The sequence below is a fragment of the Lynx rufus genome, unplaced genomic scaffold (genome assembly GCF_022079265.1).
Source record: "Lynx rufus isolate CCGP_SWC_20201006 ecotype Redwood Valley unplaced genomic scaffold, mLynRuf1.p SCAF_1, whole genome shotgun sequence".
Classification (NCBI taxonomy): domain Eukaryota; kingdom Metazoa; phylum Chordata; class Mammalia; order Carnivora; family Felidae; genus Lynx; species Lynx rufus.
In genome coordinates, this window is record NW_025814823.1 from 163179443 (window position 1) to 163195671 (window position 16229).

Genomic DNA, 16229 nt, shown 5'->3' on the forward strand with positions numbered 1-16229 from the left:
AAGCAATGTAGAGAAGTTTTTTTTTTGTTTTATAACAATCTGATTTTTATACTAACATTTAGAAAATTGCTATAAATTTGGATGGATGTACAATGATGTATGAAATACTTATAACAAAAACTCTCTAGAGAAACACATTTAAGCTTAAAAAAATTCCACAAATGGTTGACACATTTTCTACATTTAAATTTGAATATTTTTCTCATGAAATAATTATAATTGTCATACAATTAAATATAAAAACACAAAAATGGAAATCAGCTCAGGCATCAGGTAGTCTTTATCAATAAAACTCAAGTCAAAGTAAAAATAAAGATGTATATGATCATTTTGACTTTTGTGTCTACTAAAATTAAAGGAGCATGAAACTAGGTATTGCAAATTAGCCAACTGACCAGAGATAGTTTCAAAAGAAACCTCTCCATGGTGAAATAAAAGATAAATAAAATGTTAATTTTTAAGAAGCTTGAAACTGCCTTCTTTTGGAGAATATGTATGACATTAATTTAAATTTTTATTATATGAACTGGAATGAAAAATCTAATTTTATTTTGAAAAATTATTGAGAAATAAACATCCACAGCCCGAATTAAATAAGAAGAACTAACTATATGAATCCTAAGTAGTCCTACATAACCAAAAGCTAATAATTAATACATGTCACTAACAGAATTAACATGTATATTTTCCCACTTCTGCTTCATTTTTCATTAAAAGTATTCTTTTTATTAGTTATTAAATGTGTATTTTACGGGGCGCCTGGGTGGCGCAGTCTGTTAAGCGTCCGACTTCAGCCAGGTCACGATCTCGCGGTCCGTGAGTTCGAGCCCCGCGTCGGGCTCTGGGCTGATGGCTCAGAGCCTGGAGCCTGTTTCCGATTCTGTGTCTCCCTCTCTCTCTGCCCTTCCCCCGTTCATGCTCTGTCTCTCTCTGTCCCAAAAATAAATAAACGTTGAAAAAAAAAATTAAAAAAAAATGTGTATTTTACAATATATTTCAAAAATCCAAAACACAGGGACTATATTATTATATTTGTACTCAAACTATAATAAACTTACGGGATCATATGAGTCACATTCATTTATTAAACATGTAACTATATTATAATTATTTCAAATTTTATTAGTATAACATTCCATTGATGGACTGACAGTGTATAATTCTTCCACATTAATGATCCAGTTATAAATTAGTTTTTTCTTTTTTTTTTTAATGTTGGATTCTTCACGGGCATATGCAGGATTTCACTGTTATCCTTTGGTAAATATTTACATAGGCAAAGTGCAATAGCAGTGAAGAAGATAGTGACTACTTTGCAAATACAACCTGAATTAAAAAAAAAAAAAACAACCATCAGTTGTGTCAATCTATCTAAAGCAAAAATATTTGTGGAAAGAATGCTATTTACCAAAGAAATGGTAAGTATATGTAATCTCTTTAAAATATCAATTTTCTAATTATAGAATGTAATTAATGTTATAAACATATCAAGTTACTAAAGGAGATTTTTTAATGTTTACAAAAGCTTTAAAATTTCTTAAAAAAGTGTGTCTTTTTTTCACAGAATGTATTAACTCTAAAGCTTAAAAATACATTGCTGCTAACTTAAATATCAATAGGAACTGGAACCTATTTAAGCCACTTCATGCAGCTTTATTCTTTTTGAAAAAAATCACCATTTTCCAAATATAAACAGAAATATTACAAGCATTATATAAAAGTACTTGCGCTTAGAATGCAAAAGACCCTGAAAATTAAAGTAAAAAATATTCTAGAGCAACAACATCAATTATCTGACAATATCAATTATAGTGGTTACAAAAGATAAAGAAACATTAATGAGTCTGTCATTTATAATGACACAATAATTTTCATACATTTATAATAGCCCAACACTGCAAACAACCAAATGAGTTTTAACAAGAGAATGGATAGATTATAGTATATTCACAAAATGAAACAGTATTTGGAAATTTTTTTTAAAGGACAAACTACTGCTATAGAATAACATGGATGAATCTCCCAAAAGCATAATATTAAGCAACACAGAAAAAAAAAAAAAGAGTATATACTGCATTCCATTTGCATAAATTTTTAGAACAGAAAGAGCCAACATATTGTAATAGAAATCTGAAACAGGTTTATCTCTAGAGGAAGGAAATTGACTGAAAAGGGACAGGGGATAAATTTCTACAGCTTGTTTTGAGGTGCTGGTTCCACAGATGCACTCATTTATCAAAAGCCATCAAACTAAAAACCTAAGATATATGTTAATTGCATCTTCATTACATCTCAATTTTTTTTTAAAGATACATTTTTCACAAACTAAACACAGTGTGACCAGCATCTGGATCAAGAACAAAACAGCCGTCAACACCCCAGAAGCTTTCCTTCATGTTTCCTCAAAGTCACTAACCAGAATGGGTTACTTTTATTTTTGAAATATAGTTATAGCAGGTCAAAATTATGTAAGTGGAATCACAGAGTGCATACTCAGTTGTTTGATTTCTTTCTTTCAAAATTATGTTTGTATGATTAATTCATATTTTATATAGTTGTGTACCTTCTGTTTTCATTGCCATATACCATTTCATTGTTGATTTTACCACAATTTATATATCCATTCCATTGTTTATTGACTGATTATTAAATTTTGTGAATTCTTTCAAGTCTTTTGTCCATTTTTTCCATTATTTATCCTTTGCTTATTTTGATATATGGGAGTTCTTTATATATTTTGGACATTGGTTCCTTTTTACACTTTACCTTCTAAACTATGGTTGTCTATTCATTATTTCTTTTAACGATCAGAACTTTAAAAAGTTTACACTAAACTGCCACAAAAGCATATTCTTATTTCAGTTTCTTCTGTTTGCCCTTTCCAACTGTATTTCTCTATGTCCTTTATTATTGTTATCTCCTTTTAGTAGCTCCTTAGCAGGATCTCTAAGCAGTTCACCAGCTTTGTCAATTTTGTGCTGTGTTTGAAAATAGATAAGCATGTTACATATATATCTAAAATAAAAATTAAAAGGCTCAGTAGTGTCTTAAGAGGACTTCCTTAAGAACAAAACCTAGTTTTGTTGAATTATCTCTGAGAAATTAATTTTGACTTCTTAAATGTCACTTTTTACTTTTTAATTGTTTTTTAAAATTTTACTTTACTCAATGTTCATTGTAGACTAAGTTTGCTGGATAATTGACTTTTGAATTACAAGGCACCACTATATACTGTTCATCACAGAAGTATTTGTTACTGTTAAATATTAGAGTCTATCATTATGTTTCTTCGAATTAATGAACTCATTAAAATCACAAAACATATAAACACTTTTAAATATTTATCATACCAACATCTACACAATAAAATTATTGAATGTTAGTAGAGATTAAGACTTCAGAAATTATATAGTCCAACATCCTCATTTTACAGACGAACAAATTGAAATCAAGGAAGATATATATTTTCTAGAGTAATACAAGCATATCTAGATTTTCTCAAAACTGACCATAACACAGCTCATACCACCATAGTATCTCAATTCCTCATATTTTTATTTATTCAATAAATACTGAATACTTGCTAGGTAGGCTGTTACATCATTAAGCAAAAGAGACTGTGAAACTCACATGTAAGTAGGGTGAGAGTATCCTGATGTTCTCTGGGGATGTGAAAAATTTTTTTTAATTGTCCAATCTTTTACTATGTAAATAGCAAGGGTTACAAGGTCAAGCAACTTGGTTGTATATGTATATGGACAAAATTACTTCCCAAATTGAAATTTTGCTAATTACCACCCTTTATTCAGGAACAACACAAAACAATTGTGTATTTAATGCAGTGACTCAAATATTCATATAAATACTTTAATACTTCAGTTTCTAAAATATTTTCTATATAATAAGGGTTCTTTAAACATCAAAATATTCATTTGTTCGTAGTTTATTATTATTGTACATTACTATAAACAACCATACATGTTTAAAACAGTTTTACTTTTCTGTAATTCTTTAATAGGTATCACTTACATATTCCTACCAATAGGTAGGCCATTTTCATCTTGTTATAGATCCAACAATTTCCTTTTTTCCCACAGTATTCAGTCTCCCGAAAGATACAAGAAATATCTGCTGTCATTTTAAAAACTATTGGTCCAGGTATAGTCCCTATGAAAAATGCAATAATTATAAATGCTCCATGAAAACACTACAGGTTAGGATAAGTATGATTTTTATTCTAAAATTAAACTGATGTATTTAGCCATCATCACATTTAAATATATCATTTAAAATTATCTAAGAATTTACTTATAAGTAGGATTATTAAGAACTGGAAAAAAACTGTATTTTTTAAAAATCCTTATTCCTGTAGGTATAAAAAATTAGTTGCTTTCATATTTTTAAAATGACATACATGTAATCAGTTTATGTTTTTATGTTCTCTATGTTTTCAATCAATGAAAAGTTAGTTTTTTAATGCAATGTACATCTGTTATTTATCAAGATATTGAGAGAAATAACTAGGAATGTAAATGCTTTGGTATGTTTGTAGCAACCCTAGATTCAGAGGACCTCATATACAGAAGAAGAGTTGTGTACTGCCTTAGGTAAATTTCTGTATACTCTCAGAGACAACATCTCCTCAGCAACAATTTCAGCTAAAAATGAATTAGAAGTCATTTTTTAAAAAGTCACCCCAAAGACATTAGAACTGAAATCTCAGAACTAAGATATCTTTACTGACATCTAGTTTACTATAACTTCATTATGTCAGGGTCCTCATGCTTCATGACTTATGACTCCTGCCAAAGACCACTATCCAAGATCACTATCAAAGATTACCAATTCTCCCAATCTTATTGAGTGCTGGCACTCTGTTTATAATCGTTCAAGGTGAAAAACCTAAGCCTACTATTCATTTTTTTCTATTTTCCTTCATGTTTTTCCAATCCATGATAAATCTTTAGGACACTAACTCTAAACATATCTTGGATATGTTGATTTCTGTGTCTCTTTCACAACCTCCAGAATCCAATTTAACATAATTCTGGTTTAGACTGCAGCAAAAGCCTTTTTTTCCTTCACATTTATCTTCTATAAGTATTTTTCCCTCCAGAAGCAGAGTTATCTTTTAAACAGAAAACAGATAATATCTATCCTCTGCTTCAAATTATCTGTTGGCAAAATACTGTTAGATATAGAGGCAGTCTGTATCTAAAGTATCATCTTGTTCCACCCTCTTCCAACAAAAATGTATCAGTCTCACTAGCTTCCTTTCTCATGTTAGAAACTGTTTATGCATTAGCTGTTTCTTAGGTTCTGTCTTCCAAAACAAATCTGTCCTTATCGATCAGGCCATGATTCACATAAAAATATGCTCTCATTTTTCCTAATTAAAAGAGCCAATTTTAACCCCACATATTGATCTAGGTATAGAATTAATTTTCTGATCCCTATCCAAGCCACACTTAAATTTTTCTATGTTCTTGACTCCATTTATCATATGTCTTTCAGTCTTCAATCCAGTTCAATCTCGTTTCCTTGCCCCATCAATATTTTTAATCAACTTTTGAATCAGGGGTGCTAATACAGTCATAATGTAGATAATTTAGATTTGAAAGCTAGTTTTTGCTATTTTAAGAAAGCCTGAAGTACAGAGTGCATTACCATCTGAGAAAAACAATTTTTTTCTTTGGCTGTAAGTCCTTAAAAACATCAGAGTCTTTGGTAACGAAAATGTTGTTAGTGACTCCCCAAACATGCAAGCAGTATTGTGGTTATGTGTTTTGTTTCAGCTTACCAAACCACTTGGACAAGATTGATGAATATACATCTAATCAAATAGACTGTCCTGTCTGATCAAATATAGTATTAATGCATATTTTATATGACAGGATTGGCTTTGCATTATGTGTTGTCTTTTTACATAAATATTGTCTCCTAAATTCTGCAAAGCAGCTCCCGCATTCACTTGTGTTGTGTCAGTTTACCATTTTTATTTATTTGAAATTCTAAATATACATGTAGACGCACATATCAAAAAATCAACAATTCACTGTAATAAAAGATTGCCGAAAGTCCATACCAAATATTCTCAAAAACACAAAGGCCAAACCCAAGGCCAAAGAACGTTGATTGTCAGATACAATCCTGCGAGCAAAGAGTAATGATATTATCAAAACATTGCTATTAATAACTTTAGAGAATTTGCTAGGTTATTATTATTATTTTATTACTATTGTAAATTTTTTGTTATTTTTTTTACTTTTCATCAGTTAAACTAAAAATCTTTAGCCAGTTAACAGAGTTCAATCTAGGTGAATTAAAGAAGTACAATTCCTTCAATTCTTCATATCCTTCCCCTTGCCAACTGATTCCAAAGCTTCTTGCTCTTCACAAGGAGGAAACATTTTGGGCCAGACCCTCTGTCCCAGCCTCTTTTTTCCTTTGCTGAAAAAAAATGTGGCACTAACTATCACGCTTACCTTTTATCCATTTCGAGGTGCACATCCACTACTTTATATTTCTCCTTTTTCCCCTGTGAGATCCACTCTACATTTCTTTACCTTTATCTCTGTCTTGAGAGACTGATCTAAATGTGCTACATCAATAGGCTCTCTTGCCTTCTGGCTTCTCATTACAGTTTGCCAATTGGGTACTCGGGAGTGAGGAAGGAGAGTGAGGTCAAGGTGTTTCTTCCCAGCTTCTCTCCCCAGAGTGAAATCCTGCTGACTAGGTCACTAGGCAAAGCAGTCCTCTCTACAGGTCTCTCTCTTTCCTACCCTTGTTTTCTTTTGGGCAAGTGGTAACAGACCAGGGGTACTGCACTATATACCTTATGATTCTTATACTCCACCCACATTTTAAATAGCCACTTTCTTCAACCTTGCTTAAATTATCCTAATTTGAGAGCCCCTTCTCTTTCCTGCTGGACCTCTGTTACCCTCACTATTCAAAAGCTAAAATAAACAAAAATAATTTTGCAAATATAAAAAATGAAGCTCTCTGTATTTCCTATAGGTCAAAGCAAGTATTTGTTTTAAAAAAATGCATAAGGGGCACCTGGGTGGCTCAGTCGGTTAAGCTGCCGACTTCGGCTCAGGTCATGATCCCGCGGTCCGTGAGTTCAAGCCCCGCATCGGGCTCTGTGCTGACAGCTCAGAGCCTGGAGCCTGTTTCAGATTCTGTGTCTCCCTCTCTCTGACCCTCCCCCGTTCATGCTCTGTCTCTCTCTGTCTCAAAAATAAATAAACGTTAAAAAAAAATAAAAAAATAAAATAAAATAAATGCATGAAACCACATATCAGTTTGGAGACTCAATTGAAAATACAATAAAAAATAATAAACCATTGAACATTTTAGGAAGTAAAAAAATAAAAACTACATTTTATTAAAAAAAAAAACTCTTTGCTTACCATTTTTTTCCTTGTTCTAGGACTTGCACAATGAACTAATATGACCAATATTTTCATCCAAACAACTCAATATACTAAAATGTAGCATTCATACAATATTTTGTGACTATCTCACGAAAAGTAAGATAATTCCACCCATATCAACCTGGTGGAAATATTCTTTCCTCAAATGTTTACTCCTAGGAAAATGAAAACAAATTAACCAATCCTCAAAAGATAATGGTATTTTTAAATAAAAAAATAATTTATACTTCCATAGTAAGCAGATTCTTAAGGGAGGAAAAAGAAAGTGTCACATTTTAGAACTACACTTTAGGATAGGTCTTGGTATAAAGTGGAGATATTAATAATATCCCTAACTATAATTGAGTGTTCTGCTTCATTTAGCACATGTAGTTTTCTTACATGGATTATCATTGCTTTCCGAAGCATATATAGAACTGACCATAATTCATAAGTAGCATTATTAAGAAGCATTTATGTATTGGAAGCGCCTCGGTAGCTCATTCGGTTGAGCTTCCGACTCGATTTCAGTTCAGGTCATGATTTCCCAATCATGAGATCAAGCCCCATGTAAGCTCTGCACTGAGCATGGAGCCTGCTTGGGATTCTCTCTCTCTCTCTCTCTCTCTCTCTCTCTTTCTCTCTCTCTCTCTCTCTTTCTCTCTCTCTCTCTCTCTCTCTCTCTTTCAAAATAATTAAATAAACAAACTTTTAAAAAAGAAGCATTTTTGTATCTTCACTTCTGATATACAAGATAAAAAGATTAATGGTTCCCAGGATTTTCCATCAGTTAAATGAATAACACAAAATAAATAATAGCTTTGTATTAAAAATATTTAATGGAAAATGAATGAAGCGAATGGTTTTTTGTATATTGTCTAATAAGTAAGGCTATAATAGGGTGTTTAAGAATATCATGGAATAAACAAAAATTTGTTAGTACTCTTCCAAAACGTACTTCCAAAAAGGCAGCTTCCACTATCTCTCATGACTTCTAAACTTTTATTTCCACTCCACATCATTCTTATAAGACATCAGCTCTAGATTTAAATTCCTGTTTTGCACAAAAGCTGCTCCTTCCCCAGTGCTCCCCCATCACAAGTGGAGCTGTCATCCACCATCATGCAGTGTTCAAGTCCAAAATGTGAAAAGAGGCACCTGTGATCCCATCCTTTTCCTCATGGACCAGAACCAATAACCAAATACTGTGATTTTTAAAAATACATTTTTTGGTCCTTTCTCTGATTTAAAAAAAATATATATTTAATCTCTAATTCCACCAGCCTATTCCAAGTCTATTTCTTTCTCCTGAAAACAAACCAAAAAAAAAAAAAAATGAAATGACTTCCTAATTTATCTCCCAACAACCATCCTTATACTTTCAGCCCACTCTCCACCTAAGAGCCAAAGTGATTTTTCTGTACTGTGAAACTCTGATTACTTCACTGTCCCCCGTAGGATCCTTTAACAGCTTCCCCTTGTTCTTATGATAAAACCTAGAATTTCAAAAAAACATTTACAAGAGTCAGCCTTATCACATCAGTCTTACTGGATGCCACTTCACACCTCACTTTTGCCTTCATTACCCTCCTTGTTCACGACATTCTATAACACAACAATCTTACAAAGCTACTTCTCCCACTCGGAATCTTCACATTTGTCCTTCCCACTGTGTGAATACTCATCCCCTATCCCTCAGGGCTCAGCTTAAATATCAGTTCTTCAGGAACACCCTCTCTGAATCCTCACGCAGAGTTAGACCATCCTATAATTTTCTCATCGAATTTTACTGCAGTTTCTTTGCAGTGTGTTTTAAAATTATAATTGAATACTTATTAGTCAAGACACATTTTTTTGGTGGAGGGCGCCTGGGTGGCTCAGTCAGTTAAGCCGCCGACTTCGGCTCAGGTCATGATCTTGCGGTTTGTGGGTTCAAGTCGGGCTCTGTTGGAAAGGAAAGAATTGAAGAACTAGTTTTTCTTAATGAACCCCTGATAGAGAGATACAGACAAGTTAGGATACTTTTCTGTTTAGACTTTTACTTCACACAGCGTCAGATTGCAACAAATTTCTCCAGAGGAAAAACAATTTTGTCATTCTTAGTCCCATGTAATCACCAGTAACTCTGCCAGTTTGCTTGCCCCAGGGGTGACCCTCTACCTGGACCTAGTCCAGACTGTCAGGATCTAGCCTTCATCAAGAATTGGCCAAGAATCTCAGGGACAGCTTTAGATCTCCAATTCACCTCTAAAAACTTCTGCTCTCTCTGGAATTTTAATCCCTCTAGTCCTCTGCCTTTAAATGTATTATTTTTATCATGTAACCCATCTTTTCTTGTTGCCCTCTGTAGGACCATTGGCTTACTACAAACTCCATCCTACCCCTCTTCCTTGACTCTAATTATCACTCATTTGACAACGATTTCCCAATTTATGTCTTTGACTTTGAATCTTATTGTATTTTTAAAATTAAACTTTATTTGTTGAATTTGTAGTATAATTACATGCTTTGGAAAGCAAAACAATATAAAGAGAACATGCTGAAGAAATGTGCTTCCACCCTTGCTGTCATCTACCTCTATTTCTGCCCCCTCCTTTTGGTTACCTTTAGGTTACCATTTTAATTACATTCTTTTTTATACCTAGTGTTCTTTTATGCAAATACAAATAACTGTAAATGCATATCTCTATATTTATTTCTTTCTTCACAGGAAGTAGCATACTATATTCACTGTTCTTTTTTCGTGTAACAATATATTAAGATCCTTTCCTACATGAATATAGAGCTCCACCCTATTAATTTTTTTAGTTGCATTACATTTCATGTGCAAAAATGCAATCATTTATTCAACCAGTCTGTTGCTCCTTCACACTTAGATTTTTCCCACTGTTTTGTTTCATATATATATATATATATATATATACACATACACACACATACACATACACCCATGTATATTATATATCATATCATATATATATGAAATAGAAACATATACATATATGATATAGATAAACTTACAGATGTAAATGTATCTGTTTACAGGATGTCCACAATAAGGATTTCAAGAAGTATAAGTGCTGGCATAAAGGATAAGCACATCTGCAAATTTTTTAGGTATTAAAGATCCCCTTTCACAGGAGATGTACTATGTTGTGCTCTTTCAAGCAATATTATGAAGGTACTTGTTTCTACACAGCCACATAAACAGATTCTATAATCAAAGTTTTATTCCTGTCACCTAGATAAGAAATACTATCACATTAAAATTTTAATTTCTATGTCACTTATTATGGGTATGGCTGAACATTCCTTCACGTTTGCATTTTTGCTTTCTCTTTGATGCTTTTCCACTTCTCTACAGAGTTGTTAATCATAAGAGAGCTTTACTTATTAGAGGGATTAATCTTTTTATATGATAAGAGTTGCTTATACTTATTGTTGCTTGAATTTTGACTTTGGTTATTATTTTTAATTTTATGGAGTACCTTTTTTCAGTCTTTCCCATTTTTACATTTTGAGTCATAGTTGGAAATACCTTGCTCGTTTCTTTTCTTTTCTTTTCTTTTCTTTTCTTTTCTTTTCTTTTCTTTTCTTTTCTTTTCTTTTTTAACATTTATTTATTATTGAGAGACAGAGAGACACAGAGCGTGAGCAGGGGAGGGGTAGAGAGAGGCAGAGACATAGAATCGGAAGTAGGCTCCAGGCTCTGAGCTGTCAGCACAGAGCCCGACGCGGGGCTCGAACTCACAAACTGCAAGATCATGACCTGAGCAGAAGTCGGTCACTTAACCAACTGAGCCACCCAGGCACCCCAATACCTTGCGCTTTTAAAGATAATAGTGAAATAAGTACATTTTTTTTCTTTTTTTTTAAAAAGAGATAAGCTCTAAATTTTTTTTATGTTTATTCATTTTTGAAAGACAGAGACAGAGCACAAGCAGGGGTGAGGCAGAAAGAGAGGGGGACACAGAATCTGAAGTAGGCTCCAGGCTCTGAGCTGTCAGTGCACAGCCCAACGTGGGGCTTGAACTCACAAACCTTGAGATCATGACCTGAGCTGAAGTCAGACGCTCAACCAAATGAGCCACCCAGGCACCCAGAGTCAATTTTTTTTTCTAGCACTTGTATTGCTTAACACTTTTTTTTTTTTAATCTTTGTTCCATTTTAGTTTTCTCTGGTGTGTTTATACTCTGGATATTTTTTCCCCCCTGAAGACAATCTCATTATACTCAAACAAATCTCTTTTTCTTTCCCCCTTCTTTCTTTTTTATTTTCTTTCTCTTTCTTTCTTTTCTTTTTTTTTATTATTTTTTTTAATGCTTATTTATTTATGACAGAGAGAGACACAGAGTGCGAGCAGGAGAGGGGAAAAGAGTGAAACACAGAATCCAAACCAGGCTCCAGGCTCTGAGCTGTCAGCACAGAGCCCGACGCGGGGCTCGAACCCACCAACTGTGAGATCATGACCTGAGCTGAAGTCGGACACTTAACTGACTGAGACACCCAGGCGCCCCTCTTTCTTTTTTTTTTTTTTTTACAAGAAAGAGAAAGAGAGAGAGAGCATAAGCTGGGAGTTGGGGGAGACACAGAGAGAGAGAGAATCTTAAGCCCATTCCACACCCGGCGCAGAGCCCAACATGGGCATGTGGGGCTCAGTACCATGACCCTGGGAGCATGATGTGAGCCAAACTCAAGAGTCAGATGCTAAACCAACTAAGCCACCCAGGTGCCCCACTCAAACCACTTTCTAAAAGATGAATCTTTGATTCACTTCTTTAAGATCTCACTTTCATTTTACATTAAATCCCCATATAATTTGAGATCTATTTCTAGACTTACTATCATTCTATTCACAAATCAATACTATATTGTTTTAATAATTAAAATTTTATGGTACATTTTAGCTTATGAGACTAAAGCTCCATTATTGTGTTCCTTTGTTTAAGATTCCCAAGCTATTCTTGCTTGTTGTTTTTCCCTAAGAGATCTAAAATCAGATTTTAAAGTCCAATAATTCTATTCTATTAATTATTACATTAAAATTATCAATTAACTCAAAAAGAACTAATATATTGGTGATGTCAGGTCTTCTATCCGTATATTGAATACATCTTCCCCAACTGTTAAGTCTATTTTTGTAACATTCATATGTGTGTGTATGTACATGTGTGTGTTTCATTTTTTTTTTACTTTTTATTTTGAAATTATTTATTTCTGAAGCTGACAGGTAGTTATAAAAGTAGTACAAAGTACCATGTGTTCCTTTACCCAGCATCCCCCAGTGATGAAAGCTTATGTAACTATTATATAATATTAAAACCAGGAAAACAACATGCACTTATTTATGTTAATCAGACTACAGACCTTAGTCTGTTTTCATTTTCCAGTTAATGTAGGTTAAAAATTAATTTTAACTTAATTTGTGTGTGTGTGTGTGTCTGTGTGTGTGCATGAGTGCATGTAGCTCTAAGTGTGTGTTATTTTTTTATATACTGGAGCTTACTGAATTTTCATCTAAATATATTGGCTATTATTTCTAATACAATATAAAAAGAACTGGTAATATTGTTCTTGGAAGTTTTATTGTAACTGGAAGACAAACATTAGCATTCAACTCTCACCAAAAATGAAGGATCCTATGTTTAACATACGTTTCTTTCACTCAGGATTTCTTAATAGACTATACCCTAGGATAAAAGCAATCTGGATATTGATAAGGACTTTTAGAGACTTAAACCCAACCTCAAACCAACTAAATTCCTGTTTGGATTACAGGGAACTGTTCCAATTCTGTGTGTTTAAATAAAGCTATTGTAAAAAAAAAAAAGTGGAGTTATTAATGTCTCTAGCCTCTATTGTTCTTAGTACACAAAATTCCATGTATTATTAAAAATAATTACAGAATTATAAAAGACAGGGCCAAGAGAAAAAATACAATATAATAGTTTTACAAAATATTCAGATACTAGATACCTAACAGAGATTTTAAATTTGGGGAATTAATATACCCAAGAAAATAAATGATAAGACAGAGAATTTTTTCAGAGAATTAGAATCTTGAAAGGAAATGAAATTCTATAACTGAAAAATACACTAATTAGAATTAAGAATTCAATAGGTGACTTTCATAGCTCGTTAAACACAGATGAAAATATAATTAGTAAACTAGAGTGTAGGTAACTGGAAAAGCAGGTAGAGATAGGATTAATACATCGGAAATTAGAAAAGTGAAAAAACTTAGTCTGAAGCACAAAACATAAAAACAAATAAAAATAGAATGCAAAAGATAGTAAGAGACACATGGACACAGTAAAAGTTTTATGATATGTATAATTAATATTCCAACGGTGAATAGAGAAAGAATGGAGCAAAAGGAATATTTGAAGAAACAATATGTAAGAATTCTCCTAAATCAATGAAAGTGGGTGTGGTAGATAATCACCCAAAATGGTGGTCATCAATTCCTTTTTTTGTTGTTGTTTTTTCTGTATACATGCTAGTTGTACGTGACATCAAAAAGCGGAACCTAATGATCTTCTTCCTGAAACATAATGATTTTGTTAGCAAAAAGAATGCATAAAAGTAACATTCTCGGACTTCTGGCCTAGGTCAAATAAAGCCTTGTTGCTTATGCCTTACAGCTTATGCTTGGGTCCCTTGGAACACTAAAGCTGGGGACAACCCCTTTTGGAACTATAATACTTTGTTAGCAGAAGTACAAGTCACATAAGGAAGCTACTTGTGGTCAATCAGCCCCAGTTAGGCTCCCACCAAAAGTTAGCCTGAATTGTCAGCTGTCTTGGAAATCCAGTCCAGTCATGCTATCAGATGAGTAAGTGTCATGTGGCATCTGACCACAAGCTCATGAGAAACCCCAATCAAGAACTACCTTATTGAGTCCAGTCAACTCACAGAGTCATGAAGATAATGTGGTGCTGGTAAGTGATAAATTGGGGATGGTTTCTTGCTGCTATGGGTTGAATTGTGTCCCTCCAAAATTTATATGCTGAAATCCTAACCTCAAGTACCTCAGAATGCCATCATATTGGAGACAGGGCTGTAGAGAGGTAATCAAACTAAAATGAGATCAGTTGGGTGGGCCTAATCCCATATGAGAGTGTCTTTATTAGAAGAGAAAATATGGACACTGACATGTACACCGACATGAAATATGGACTGTAACATGTAAAGACTGGACTAAAAATGGCCATCTACAAGCCAAGGAGATCTGGAACAGATCCTTCTCTCACAGCCCTCAAGAGAGCTGCCCACACATTGATTGCAGATTTCTAGCCTCCAGAGCTGTGAGAAAATAAACAGCTGCTGTCTAAGTCACCCATTCTGTGATACCTTTCTATGGCCACCTAGCAAATAAATACACTTACCATCATAATAGATAAGTGGAAAATACAACAAGCCTGTCTTTCAAAGCCATAAGAAAATTTTAAATCTCCATGCAGCATAAACATAAACAAAATCATACTAAGGAATATCATATTAAAATTGCTGACAACCAAGGACAAGGAAAAAATGTTAAGAGCATCTAGAGAAAAGGCATATTACATTCAAAGGAATAGTAACAAAATGTTCTCATAGAAGTCAGAAAGAAAGTTAAATATTTCTCTTTAAAGTACTAAAATTACCACCAACTTGAAATTCCATAAACAATCAAAATATAATTTTACAATAAAGGTGATTTAAAGACTTTCTAAAGAAGTTTATTTATTTTGAGACAGAGAGAGAGAAAGCATGCATGCGAGTGGAGGAGGGGCAGAAACAGAGGGAGAGAGAGAATCCCAAGCAGGCTCTGCGCTGTCAGCACACAGCCAGAACTGAGGCTCGATCTTACAAACCCCGAGATCATGACCTGAGTGGAAATGAAGAGTCTGATGCTTAACTGACTGAGTCAGCCAGGAACCCCGAGACATTTTTAAACAAATAAAAAAATGAACAAAATGCATTTCCACCAGACCCACAGTAAAAGAATTTTTTCTGGAAGAAATAAATGATCTCTGAAGAAAGCACAAAAATGTAGGAAAAAATAAAGATTCTGATTCTGTTAATATGATATTAAACATACATACAGTTTCACTCTTAGGTTATAAAATTTATGTAGCATCAAAATACATGACAACAATAATAAAAGGTTGGAAGAGAGTTAATGGAGTTAAAATATTCTTAGATCCTTGAATTATCCAGGAAGTGGCAAAAGCACTAATTTAATTTGACTCTAAGGAACTATATATACTTTAATAATGTCTTGACTACCACAAGAAAAAAATAATGCAAAATTAGCAAAATAATAAAGGGAAAACAATGAAAACTAAAATAACTTAATTCAAAAGAAGTAAAAGAACGAGTAGAAAATATTTTGAAACATACACTAAAATGAGAGAAAAATCCAAATGTACCAGCAGTTATTTTTAATTTAATACTCTATATACTCTAGTTTGAAAACTAAGTGGTTAGACTGGATTTTTTTTTAAGTCAACTGTATACTACTTACTAGATATACCTTAAATATACATGGTCAGAGAAAGATCAAAAGTAATAGAATGGAACAGTGTATATTATGCTAATAAGAATATTGTTGATAAAGCAATATTAATGTCATAAAAAGTAATTTTAAGACAAAAAGTTATTAGAGATAAAAAGGAATATTTCAAGGGATAAAGTGGTCAATAAAGCAAGAAGTTGTAGCAATTCTAAGTTTGTTTTCAACTAATAAAAGCCTCAAAATGTATATAGCAAAAATGACAGAAATAATGGACAAATGCACCATAATAGTAAGTCCAAAGAAATTTCAA

At 33.1% G+C, this 16229-nt stretch overlaps 1 protein-coding gene across 1 annotated transcript in view; it reads right to left on the bottom strand.

Moving 5' to 3' along the window:
- Nucleotides 1-1184: 1184 nt before the first annotated feature.
- SLCO6A1 (solute carrier organic anion transporter family member 6A1) overlaps nucleotides 1185-16229 on the bottom strand; it is a 93395-nt gene continuing 78350 nt past the window's right edge. Inside the window, exons 11-13 of the mRNA XM_047089772.1 lie at nucleotides 6086-6150; nucleotides 4030-4167; nucleotides 1185-1326 (exon numbers count right to left, since the gene is read on the bottom strand). Of these exons, the coding sequence (XP_046945728.1) occupies nucleotides 1190-1326; nucleotides 4030-4167; nucleotides 6086-6150 (340 nt within the window). The 3' untranslated portion in view covers nucleotides 1185-1189. The remainder of the gene's footprint in view (nucleotides 1327-4029; nucleotides 4168-6085; nucleotides 6151-16229) is intronic.